General features: G+C 48.3%; 1 protein-coding gene across 1 annotated transcript; it reads left to right on the top strand.

Annotated features, from left to right (window-relative positions):
* The first annotated feature begins 1,796 nt into the window (after positions 1–1,796).
* Positions 1,797–5,865, top strand: LOC119959812 (zinc finger protein 135-like). The gene is made up of 2 exons (XM_038787904.1): positions 1,797–2,048; positions 3,845–5,865. The coding sequence occupies exon 2, from the start codon at positions 4,567–4,569 to the stop codon at positions 5,491–5,493; it is 927 nt and encodes a 308-aa protein (XP_038643832.1). The 5' UTR covers positions 1,797–2,048; positions 3,845–4,566; the 3' UTR covers positions 5,494–5,865.
* Positions 5,866–12,261: the final 6,396 nt, after the last annotated feature.

The raw sequence follows: 12,261 nt of genomic DNA on the forward strand, positions 1-12,261 counted from the left end.
CCACAGAAAGTGCAGATGAAAGGTCTCTCCCTGGTGTGAGGGAATTCATGTGTCAACTGATCCTTCCGGCTTTTAAAGCACTTCTCGCAGTCAGGACATTTAAATGGCCTTCTTGGAGCAGGTGAACGGCTTCTCCCTGGTGTGAGTAAGTTTATGGTTCAACAAATCACTTTCCCTTTTAAAGTTTTTCTCACAGTCAGAACATTGGAAAGGTCTCTCCTCTGTGAATACGATGGAGTGACAGGAGGTGGGATGAGGTTGTGAAGCCAGAGAAGGTGAATGGTCTCTCCCGGTTGTGACTGCAGTGATGAACATGCAGTTCAGACAGGTAATTGAAACCCTTCCCTCAGCCTCCACATTGGCGCGGTTTCTCCCCGATGGGCCAGCATTTGTATGATCACGTTTTCATTAATAATGTTTATTGTCACAAGTAGACTTACATTGACACGGCAATGAAATTACTGTTAAAAGCCCCTCGTCGCCACACTCCGGTGCCTGTTCGGGTACACAGAGGGAGAATTCAACATGTCCAAATTACATAACAAGCACGTATTTCAGGACTTGTGGGAGGAAACCGGAGCATCCAGAGGAAACCCACGCAGACACGGAGAATGTGCAGACTCCGCACAGACAGTGACCCAAGCCTGGAATCGAACCTGGGACCCTGGCGCTGTGAAGCAACAGCGCCAACCACTGTGTTACCGTACTGTACACTACACAAGTCAGGAATGTAATGGAATACTCTCCACCTTCCTGGATGAGTGCAGCTCCAACAATGCTCAAGACGTTTGACACTATCCAGGACGAAGCAGCCCAATTGCTTGGCACCTGATTCACAAACATCCACTCCGTCCACAACAGTGGCAGCAGTGTGTACCATCTACAAGATTCATTGCAGAAACTCACCAAGGCTCCTTATGCAGCACTTTCCAAACCCACATCCACAAAGGGTAAGGCTATAGACACATGGAAATCCCATCACCTGGAAGTTCACCTCCAAGTCCCCGCTGGATGACTTTCTGTGTGGAGTCTGCACATTCTCCCCGTGTGTGCGTGGGTTTCCTCCGGGTGCTCCGGTTTCCTTCCACAGTCCAAAGATGTGCAGTTTAGGTGGATTGGCCATGATAAATTGCCCTCAGGGTCCAAATTGCCCCTTAGTGTTAGGTGGGGTTTCTGGGTTATAGGGATAGGGGGGAGGTATGGGCTTGGGTAGGGTGCTCTTTCCAAGAGCCAGTGCAGACTCAATGGGCCGAATGGCCTCCTTCTGCACTGTAAATTCTATGAAAGTCACTCACCATCCTGAATTGGAAATATATCACTGTTCCTTCACTGTCACTGGGTCAAAATCCTGGAACTCTCTCCCTGATAGCACTGTCGCTGTATCTGCACCACATGGAGTACAGCAGTTCACCAAGGCAGCTCGCCACCACCTGCTCAAGACAGTTATGGGCGGGCAATAAATACTGGCCTCGCCAGCATCGTCAACATCATATGAATGAAATTTTTAAAAGCAAAAACACTGCAGATGTTCCAATGTCAAAATATAAAGAGCAAATGCTGCATATACTAATCAAGTTAGACCGTATCTGTGGAGAGAAAGAATTACAAGTTCAATTCTGATCTGAGGTCAGCCTCCAATAAAACACTTGACTTCCTGTCGCTGATGAATGGTGAACATATCTCCCACAAACCCCCGCGGCCCAGAAACCGCTCTATCCAACACTCTCATTGCTCAGGCACTGAGTGCGCATGCTCCAGGGCCAGCCAGCCGCGGGGCATTCTGGGTGACTCCTCTGTTCCGAGTCGGAGGGAACCGGATGCAGATGGGATACAATAAACTGGTCAGGATATGGAATCGCAGGGCGGCGACGGAGCAGCTCTGGACGGGGAGAGTTTCTCAACTCTTCAGTGAAGGCCGCGAACCCTAAATAAGACATTGAAGTCGCGAGTTTGTGACTCTGGGTCCTGTACCTGGGATCAGGCCCAGGTGAGCGGCCGCCATGTTGGTTCAGCGAGGTGAAGACCGCATGCGCTGGTGTCAGGATGACGTAAGAGAGAATGCTCTTTTCCAAATGGGTCCTAGTGCCCACCGATGTACATTCACAGTAGTTTATAATTGTTCATTAGCGGCACTGTGGTTGGCACTGCTGCCTCACAGCGACAGAGACCCCAATTCCAATCATAGCTTGGGTGACTGTCGTTGTGAAGTTTGCACATTCTCCCTGTGTCTGCGTGTGTTTCTTCCGGTGCTCTGCTGTCCGCCCACAACCCAAATATCTGCAGGATAGGTGGGGTTATTGGGACGCGTGGGCACTAGGACCCAGTTGGAAAAGAGCACCCTGACGCCAGCGCATGCGCTCTTCACCTCGCTGAACCAACATGGCGGCCGCTCACCTGGGCCTGATCCCAGATACAGGATCCAGAGCCAGGGGGCGGGGGCGGGGGCGGGGCGGGGGCGGGGGCGGGGCGGGGCGGGGCGGGGGCGGGGCGGGGGGGCGGGGCGGGGCGGGGGGCGGGGCGGGGCGGGGGGGGGGTCGGCACGATGCTCTTTCAGAGGGTCAGCTTTGCTGCACAGAGGGGTGTGGGCTAGTCGGAGCGGAGGGTCTGTTCCTAATTTGTTTAAAACACCAATTTGTAGATCCAGATGGGGAGCTCTATGGGAGCGAATGTATGGATTCCTCTGGCTGCTGGCCTCACTTCTGTGGTCTTGACCATGTTCAGGTGGCCCAAGAGTGGGACCATAAGTTGTCCACCAGTACACTTGATTCATAGAACAGTACAGCACAGAACAGGCCCTTCGGCCCTCGATGTTGTGCCAAGCAATGATCACCCTACTCAAACCCACGTATCCACCCTATACCCGTAACCCAACAATCCCCCCATTAACCTTACATTTTAGGACACTACGGGCAATTTACCATGGCCAATCCACCTAACCTGCACATCTTTGTACTGTGGGAGGAAACCAGAGCACCCGGAGGAAACCCACGCACACACGGGGAGGACGTGCAGACTCTGCACAGGCAGTGACCCAGCCGGGAACTGAACCTGGGACCCTGGAGCTGTGAAGCATTTATGCTAACCACCATGCTACCGTGCTGCCCACAACTGTTGTTACCTCAGGGCGCAGAGTGTTTCTGAGACACTAAAAGCAACATTCTGGTTCAGTTAAAAAACTTTACTTTGTTTTTTTCCCCCCAAATTCATAGCACCGAATTATTTTTGATCCAATTAAGAGGAAATTTAGTGTGCCCAATCCACCTAGCCTCCACATATGTTTTGGGTTGTGGGGGTGAGACCCACGCAGACACGGGAAATATGTACAAACTCCACATGGACAGTGACCTGGGGCCGGGATCGATCCTGGGTCCTCAGTGCCATGAGGCAGCATTGTAAACCACTGTGCCCTAGCATTCCTTTGTTTTTGTTGGGATTTTGCTTTCTTTTACTTTGATTGGGTAGCACAGTGGTTAGCACAGTTACGTCACAGCGCCAGGGTCCCAGGTTCGATTCGAGGCTTGGTCACTATCTGTGTGGAGTCTGCACATTCTCCCTTTGTCAGTCCAGAGATGTGCATGTTAGGCGGATTGGCCATGAAAATTGCCCTCAGTGTCCATAAACGGTCAGGTAGGGTTACGGGGATAGTGTGGGGTGCACTTTCCAGGGGCCACTGCAAACTTGGTGGGCCGAATGGCATCCTTCTGCACTGTAAATTCTATGATGATCTGTGATTATATTTGGGGAAACAAGAGAGGGAAGAATACTCTCTAGAAATCAGAATTATTTGTTCTGAATTTCCATCCTTGAATGAAAGTGGTACTGACACTGTCAACTCCTTTTACAGGGGATTGGAGGGAGAGGATTTGACACGTTCATCAGGATCTGAATATCATCAGCCACTGAATGTGGAAGGAGAAATGTTTGTCTGTTCTCTTTCTGGGCAAGGATCTGAAACATCACTGTGACTGGACAAACACCAAGACCCAGACAAAACACTCCAGTTCGACTGTTCCAGTGAACTGACTGTAGAAACATCAGTGTGACTGGAAAAGCACCGAGACCCACACAACACACACCCGAGTGAGAGTGTTCCAGTTACACAGCCTGAAAAAAAAATCACACCATTCACAGTGGGGAGAAACCGCATTTGTGTCTGCATGTGGACAAGGCTTCAACTGATATCCACCCTGTTTTGTTTTAAAGTTTGTTCAAGGGATGTGGGCATCACTGCTTGTGGAGGCATTTATTGCCCATCCCTGAAGGCATTTGAGAGTCAACCACATTGCTATGGATCTGGAGTCACATGTAGGCCAGACCAGGTAAGGATGGCAGATTTCTTTCCCTGAAGGACATCAGTGAACCAGATGGGTTTTTACAACAAATGATAATGGGTTCATGGTCATTGTTGGACTTTTAATTCCAGATCTTTATTGAATTCAATTTTCACCATTTGCCGCGGTGGGATTTGAACCCGGGTCCCCAGACCATTACCCTGGGTCTCTAGATTATTAGTCCAGTGACAATACCCCTATGCCACTGCCTTGGTAACACAAGGACGCCGGCAGCATGGGGAAACCGTGGAAATGTGGGGACTGTGGGAAAGAATTCAGATCCCCATCGGGGCTGGAAATTCATCGACGTAGTCACACCAGGGAGAGGACTTTCAACTGCTCCGACTGTGGGAAGAGCTATAAGAATGCTGGGGGTCTAATTAATCATCAACATGTTCACACCAGAGAGAAGCTATTCACCTGCTCCACTTGTGGAAAGGAATTCACCTGGGAATCCAGCCTAACGACACACCAGCGATTTCACACTGGAGAGAAACCGTACGATTGCTCTCAGTGTGGGAAGAGCTTCCGGTGTTCATCCCACCTCACTGAACATCTACGGGTTCACACTGGGGAGAGACCATTCCACTGCTCTGAGTGCGGGCAGAGATTCACTTGCTCTTCCCATCTCACTCAGCACAAATTTGTCCACACTGGTGAGAGGCCATTCGTCTGCTCCGTGTGTGAGAAGGGATTCATTAGATCAACATTCCTTCTTAGACACCAGCGTGTTCACGCTGAAGAGAAGGCATTCGCTTGCACTGAGTGTGGGAAGAGTTTCACTCGTCCATCTAGTCTTCGGGATCACCAGCAAGTTCACATTGAAGAGAAAGCATTCATCTGCACTGAGTGTGGGAAGAGTTTCACTCATGCATGTAGTCTTCAGAATCACCAACGGGTTCACACTGGGGAGAAACCCTTTACCTGCCCTGAGTGTGGGAAGGGATTCGCTTTGAAATCGCAGCTTCGGTCACATAAACTTGTTCACACTAATGAGAGACCATTTCAATGTTCTGACTGTGAGAAGAGCTTTAAAAGCAGAAGGGATTTGATGAAACACCAGCGAATCCATTCTGGGGAGAAGCCGTTCACCTGCCCCGTGTGTGATAGAGGATTCACTGATCCATCCAATCGTCTGAAACACCAGAGAGTTCACATGTGATTACAGGGATTTGATATTAAACCCAGAACTTGAATCATGTTCATTCTGACAGTTCTGATTTATTTCCATTGATGTTAAACCCCAGCCCAGTTACAGGGATTAATAGAATGGACATCAATTGCATTAAGTCCAGTGTTCACCTCGATGAGTGATAGAATCTACCTTTTAGTATAAATTACCTTTTTAGTCGATAACAAGTGTAAAAGAATAAATGGCCCAAGATTTAAAATGGCTTCTTCAAATGATTTGTTAAAAAACCCAAGTTGCAAACAGGACAGTAAAAATGCTGAATCGCATGAGAAACATCAAGATAAAGAAGCCAGACAGACCAAGGACACATTTTGTTAATTTAAAGTTTCTGGGCAATATTCCCAGAAACTGTTTCATTCAACGGACTAAGGCTCATAAAAAAGATGTATTTCAATCACTCCATACCTAAATTTGGATGGACATGAAATCTCAATCCGATTAAATAATACTATAATTACTTTAACCCAATCACTGCCAGAAAGGGGACAGACATTGGTGATAGCCATAACCTTAAAAAGTACTGCTGATTTTGACAAATTCATTCCAGAATCACCTTACTTAATTTCTGAAGCTACTTTCTGCACTTTCGCTTTGAACCGCCATTTTGTTTATTTTCAACATCACTGTATCGTGTATTCAGTTAGGAGAAGTGATCAAGAGCTGTAACTTGTATTGAATTCAACTCAGTTCTCTGTATTTGCTTGTACTAAACAAACTGTAAATACTCTGTATTTGCAAACTGACCTGTTCAAGAGACATCTGTAACTAATTAAATAAAAGACAATTTCCTTCACGAATGAAGCTCAGTTTCAAGTTCTGTAGAGTAATATATTAGTGCGGCAACACTTACCAAAGTATAGACCTATCAGTGAGGAGCTGCGGAGGGTGGCCGAGGTGAACAAAGGGCTCAGAGCCAAGATGCAGGACCTGGAGAACAGGTCGAGAAGGCAAAACTTGAGAATTGTGGGCCTGCCCAAGGGGGTGGAGGGCCTGAGGCCGACTTTGTGAGGGTGTTTGAGGAGTTGATGGGGAGGGGGAAGATGCCTCCTGCTACGAGTTTGACAGGGCACATCGGTCGCTCAGGCCGAAGCCTAAAGCGAATGAGCCACAAAGGGCGGGTAAATTCTGCTTCCACAGTGACCACGTGAAGGAGAGGGTTTGAGCTGGATGAAGCAGAGGCGAGATGTGGAAAGACATTGGCATATGAATATATCAAGACCTGATGACTGAGCTGCAGAGAAGGCGGGTGGCCTTTGAAGGGGAGAGACGGCATTATATGGCAATGGAGTGAGGCTGAAGGATTGGGACTGAGATGAGCGTTGGGATTTGGTTGATGGGGACGGGGATAGCGTTTGTCTTCGGGAGGGCTTTCTGTTTGATTGGGGGTTTTGAATGGGGAAGTCATTTGTTTCCATGTGTTTTGGGTTTTGCTTTTTCTTGTTTCTTTCTGGGTGAGGTTCAGTATTGTTCTTTGGTTTGAGGAAGGTGGGTTTTTGGGCAGGTGGGAGGTTTCTGAGGAAGGGGGTGGGGAGGAGGGGTGACTGGTGGGGGTCATCGCAAGAGCTAACGGAGGTTGGCAAGTGAACGGGAGTGCGGTGTGTCAGGGACCGTGGTTGTTGGAGCCTGGTCGAGCAGATTTCGATGGATTTGGGAGGTGTGAATGGTGGGAGGAGGGGATCAATACTGGGTGAGGTGCTTGGTAGAGAAAGTGATTGGGGGATTCTGGGAGTGGGGAGAGGTTTGATGGTAGCAAAGGGGTGAAGGATCAGGTGAGGTTTTGGAAGGGTTGGGTGGGTCAGTTTCATTCGGGGTTTGATAGTCGGGCTCGGGTGGGTGGGGGGGTGGCGATATTGGTGGGTAAGAGGGTAAAGTTTCAGGTGGAAAAGTTAGTGGCTGATCGCGGGGCAGGTAGTGACGGGTACGTTGGAGGGGAGGTTGGTGGCGCTGGCAAGTTAATATGGCCCCGATTGGGACGATGTGGAGTTTGTGTGGAGAGTGCTGGGTGCCATCCCGGATCTGGATACCCATCAGCCGATAGTAGGGGGGCATTGGAATAAGTGCTGGAACCAAAGGTGGACAGGTTGCAGTCGGGCTCGCTGACGTAGTCAGGGGTGGGGGCAAAGGCATTGGCTGGGCTCATGAAAGAGATGGTGGGGGAGTTGACCCATGGAGATATTTACACCCGAGGGTTCGGGAGTATTTGTTTTTCTTCCCGGCGCACAAGGTGTTTTCGAGAATTAATTTTTTTGTCGGAAATGCGCTGTTCGCTGGAAATGAGAGGTCGGAGTACTCTGCAATGGTGATCTCGGGTCACGCACCACAGCACAGTAGCACAGTGGGTAGCACTGTTACTTCACAGAGCCAGGGACCCGGGTTCGATTCCTGGCTTGGGTCACTGTGCAGAGTCTGCACGTTCTCCCCGTGTCTGCGTGGATTTCCTCCGGGTGCTCCGGTTTTCTCCCTGTTATTGAAAATATGGAAAGATGTGTCATTGTATACAAGGAAAGATCCCACAAATTGTTAACAGCAGCTGCAAAGAGCAGGATTATAAAATGCAGATTATTTCTCCCAAGCAGGCTTAGCAAACACACAGGATTCTAGCATGAAGCTAAAAACAATGGTTCACACCTTCATTGGAAGTAACTATCTTAGTCAGCATCTGGAAAAGCATGGATGAGGGTTTCAGTTGAGCTAGGTGATAAATGTAAACCTTTCAAGTTACAACCAAGTGGATTTTTAGCATTACGCTAAAAGCAATGTTTCACACCTTCATTGAAATTAACTATCTTAGTAAGCAGCTGGAAAAGGAAAGGATGAGGTTCAGTTGAATTTGGTGACAATTCTAAGTGTGAAGTTCTGCCGATATCAGGTAAATTAAAGAAAACTGGAGACTATCAGTCTACGAGAAACATAATTTAAAGCTAAAATCAAAGTCAAAGTTACTAGCTGGGGACACAATTGGAAAATAAAACTATAGAAATGACAGGATTTAAAAGTAACACCTCTTGAAACCAAAGCATTTTTGAATATCACAGGAAGTTTGAATATCACAAAGGAAACAATGTAATCAGAGACCTGAGAGGTGAGGTCATGTCAAAATGAATACTTAGTTGTATTGGAACGTTTAGATCAAAGATACGTTTTTCAATCAAAGTGAAATAAGTATACTTTACAATAAGGTAATAAAAACTTAATAACTGTTGAAAGAGAATATAAGCCCAGAGACCAGAGCAGGAACTACCAGAACCAGAACTCCGAGAGAAGGAGAGAGGGATCAAGAGAAGCAGAGTCAGCTTACAGCCAGCTTGGTCATGGGAAAGATAAGACATAGCAGCCGAGCTAAAACAGCTAATACATCTAGGGAAGACTAGAATTTAAAGAGGAGGCAGAGTCAGCTCAGAGATAGCCAGCAGAGCCAGCTCTCAAAGCTCAGTGCATGGGATCGACAAGAGATAGCAACCGAGCCCACCAGCGAATACATCTAAAGAAGACAACATTTTAAAGAGAAGATTGATTGTCAAGTTGGGCCTGAAGGTCCCTTCAACCAACCAGAAGGATCCAGAAGCAAGATCCTTTTACCTTTCTGTAACGAAAGTGATTGCAGCTTTTTAAAGAAAAAATATAATAATAAAATAACAAAGTTAACCTGAAACAGTGGTTTATTCCTAAGTCTACTTTACTTACTTAGCAATTCGGGATCCAGGATCTATGCTACTAAGTGGTAAGTAGATGAAATCTTCGGTGAAGGTATGGTATATACCGGGGGATAACTTGAAAATATAGTTTGACCTGAATAGCACCCACTGAAATCTGCATCGGAGTCAGGGAGTGAGAATCCCTGGTCACCATTTAGAATGTCGGCCCTTTTTGGTATAGGGGGAATTCTAAGATTAGTGATGCGTTTTCAACAATATCCCACAAGTCCCGAAAGATGTGCTTGTTAGGTAATTTGGACATTCTGAATTCTCCATCTGTATACCTGAACAGGCGCCAGAGTGTGGCGACTAGGGGATTTTCACAGTAACTTCATTGCAGCGTTAATGTCAGCGTACTTGTAACAATAATGATTATTGCATTAGATGGACGTAGTTCTGGAGAAGGGTGAAACCCAGAGGCTAGGGTGGAGAATGGATGTGGGGTTACTGGTGGACCAGAGCTTCTATGACAAGATAATTGAGTATGTTGGGTTTAATTGCATGGGGAGGTGGCAATTGGGAGAATGCAGGCAGGGGTGGAGGCGGGGCCCGACTGGTTTCCGGTCGAATTTTAAAAAGATTTAAGGATGGCTGGCGCCGCTGATGTGGGAATGTTTGAGGACACGATGGGTAGGGGTGTCGTACTGCAAACAATGGGCAGGCCACCGGCACTGTTCCTAAAGAAGGACAAGGAGCCGGTGGAGTGTTGGTTGTACAGGCCCATATTTCTGCTGAATGTAGACGCCAAGATACTGTCAATGGTGTTGGTGTTAAGCATGGAACGGTACCTCAGAGGTGATTGGGGAGGCCAGACGGGGTTCGTAAAGGGAAGGCAGCTGTTCTCTAATGTAAGGAGGATTTTAAACATGGTGCTCTCTCAGGCAGAGGGGAGGGAGCCGAGGTGGTGGTGTTGGAGGCGGAGAAGGCGTTCGATCGAGTAGCATGGAGTTATTTGATGGTGGGATTGGGCCGAAGTTTATGGTGTGGGTGCAGCTGCTTTATAAGGAGCCAAAGACGAGCGTGCGCACCAATTGCATGAACTCTGGGTATTTAGCATTGCACCGGGGAACGAGGCAGGGATGTGTCAGGTCCCCTCTTCTGTTTGCAATGGGTGTAGAGCTCTTGTCTGTTGAGCTGAGCAGCTCGGGGTTGTGGAGGATGTCCTTCAGTGCAGAATATGTGTTCCTGTATATTTCAGAGCCAAGCTCTTTGGTGGGGAATATAATGGAATTGCACCAGAGATTTGGAACGTTTTCAGGATAAAAATTTAATTCAGGGAATAATGAGTATTTTGTGGTCTCCACTCCGAAAGTGGGAGGTGGGGAGGGGGAGGGGGGCATTTCGCCTGGCAGTGTCTGATTATTGGTATTTGGGGTGCAGGTGGACCAAAATTGGGCAGGGCTTTGGAAGTTTAACTTCACTTACTTTGTGAGGAGGGTGAAGGCTGATTTGCTGAGGTGGGACAATCTCCCTGTCATTGGCAGGCCAGATGCAGGCAGTAAAGGTGAATGTTTTGCAGCGATTCCTGCTTTTGTTTCAGTGTCTGCCGGTCTTTTTGCTCAAAGCGTTTTTTAGGAGGCTCGACAGACGGATCTCCTTGTTTGTTTGGGCGGGAAGATGGCGAGGATTAGGAAGGAAATACTGCAGAGGGGGTTAGGCATCCCAAATTTGTTGTATTCTTATTGAGCGGCAAATGCAGAGAAGGTTCGGCATTGGAGTGGGGGGGGGGGGGGGGGGGGGAGGCTTTGCGGATGAGGACGGAGGCGGGCTCTTGCAGGGGTCGGGGTTACATGTGCTGTCAACGGTGCTATTCCCGATGGCCCCAGGGAAGAAGACGGTGAGTCCAGTGGTGGTTGCCACGTTGAAGATCTGGAGGCAGTTTAGGCAGCAGAGCTAGTTTGGAGAGATGCCAATCAGAGGGAATCATGCGTTAGAGCGGGGAGGATAGATGCAAGGTTTCGGGGATGGCAAGGGAGGGGGATTAAGGAAATGAAGGATTTTCTGGGAGGGCGATTTGCGAGTTTGGAGGAGTTGGATGAGACGTTTGGGCTGGCAGAAGCTTTAGGTATTTACAGGTGCAGGACTTTGCGAAGAAGGCCTTCCCGCTTGCACCTGCCTTGTTGCTGGAGGCAGTGCTGTCAGAGGGGGATTTGTCTCGGCAATTTACGGGAGAGTCTTGGAGGAGGTTGGGGTGTCCATGGAGGAGGTTAAGGTGAAGTGGGAAGAAGAATTGGGTGGTGCTGGAGGAGGGTCTATGGTGCGATGTGCTGTGGAGGGTAAATGCCTCGAATACATGTGCGAGACCTGGGCTGATACAACTAAAGGTAGTGTACAGGGCACACCTCACAAACTTAGGATGAGCCAGCTGTTTGAAGGGTTGGAGGATGCCTGTGAACAATGTGGGAGGGAGTCTGCGAATCACCTACATATATTTGGTCCTTCCCAAAGCTGGAAAGATTTTGGAGGATGGTGTTCAGCACCGTGTTGGGGGTTTTACGTGTGGACGTGGATCCCGGTCCCTGACAAGTCATATTTGCGGGTTTCAGAAGAGCCAGAGCTGTAGGCGAGTGCAGGGGCAGATGTTCTAGCCTTCACCTCGCTGATTGCTCGCAGGTTGGTCTTGTTGGGGTGGAGGTCAGCTTCTTCATCCTGTGCCTCGGTGTGGCAGGGGGGTGGGGGGGGGGGGGAACCTCCTGGGGCTCCTGACCCTGGAAAAGGTAACGTTTTCTCTGAAGGGGCGACTGGTGGGTTCCACAAATGTTGGGGTTTGTTCATCATGCATTTTCGGGAGTTGGTTACCATTGACTGTTGGGGGGTCGGGGTTTGTGGGGTTGTTTTATGTTGTAAAACTCTTGAAAATTTCTTGAATAGAAACATTTTCAAAAACAAAATCCTTGAGGAAGGAGCAGTGCTCCAAAATCTTGTGTTTGAAACAAACCAGTTGGACTTTAACGTGGTGTGGTAAGACTTTTTACTGTGCCCTATTGTAGGACAACTGTCATGGTGTGTATTTGCTAAGGATACTACAACTGTTATGGAGAAT

Source organism: Scyliorhinus canicula, unplaced genomic scaffold (genome assembly GCF_902713615.1).
Source record: "Scyliorhinus canicula unplaced genomic scaffold, sScyCan1.1, whole genome shotgun sequence".
NCBI lineage: Eukaryota > Metazoa > Chordata > Chondrichthyes > Carcharhiniformes > Scyliorhinidae > Scyliorhinus > Scyliorhinus canicula.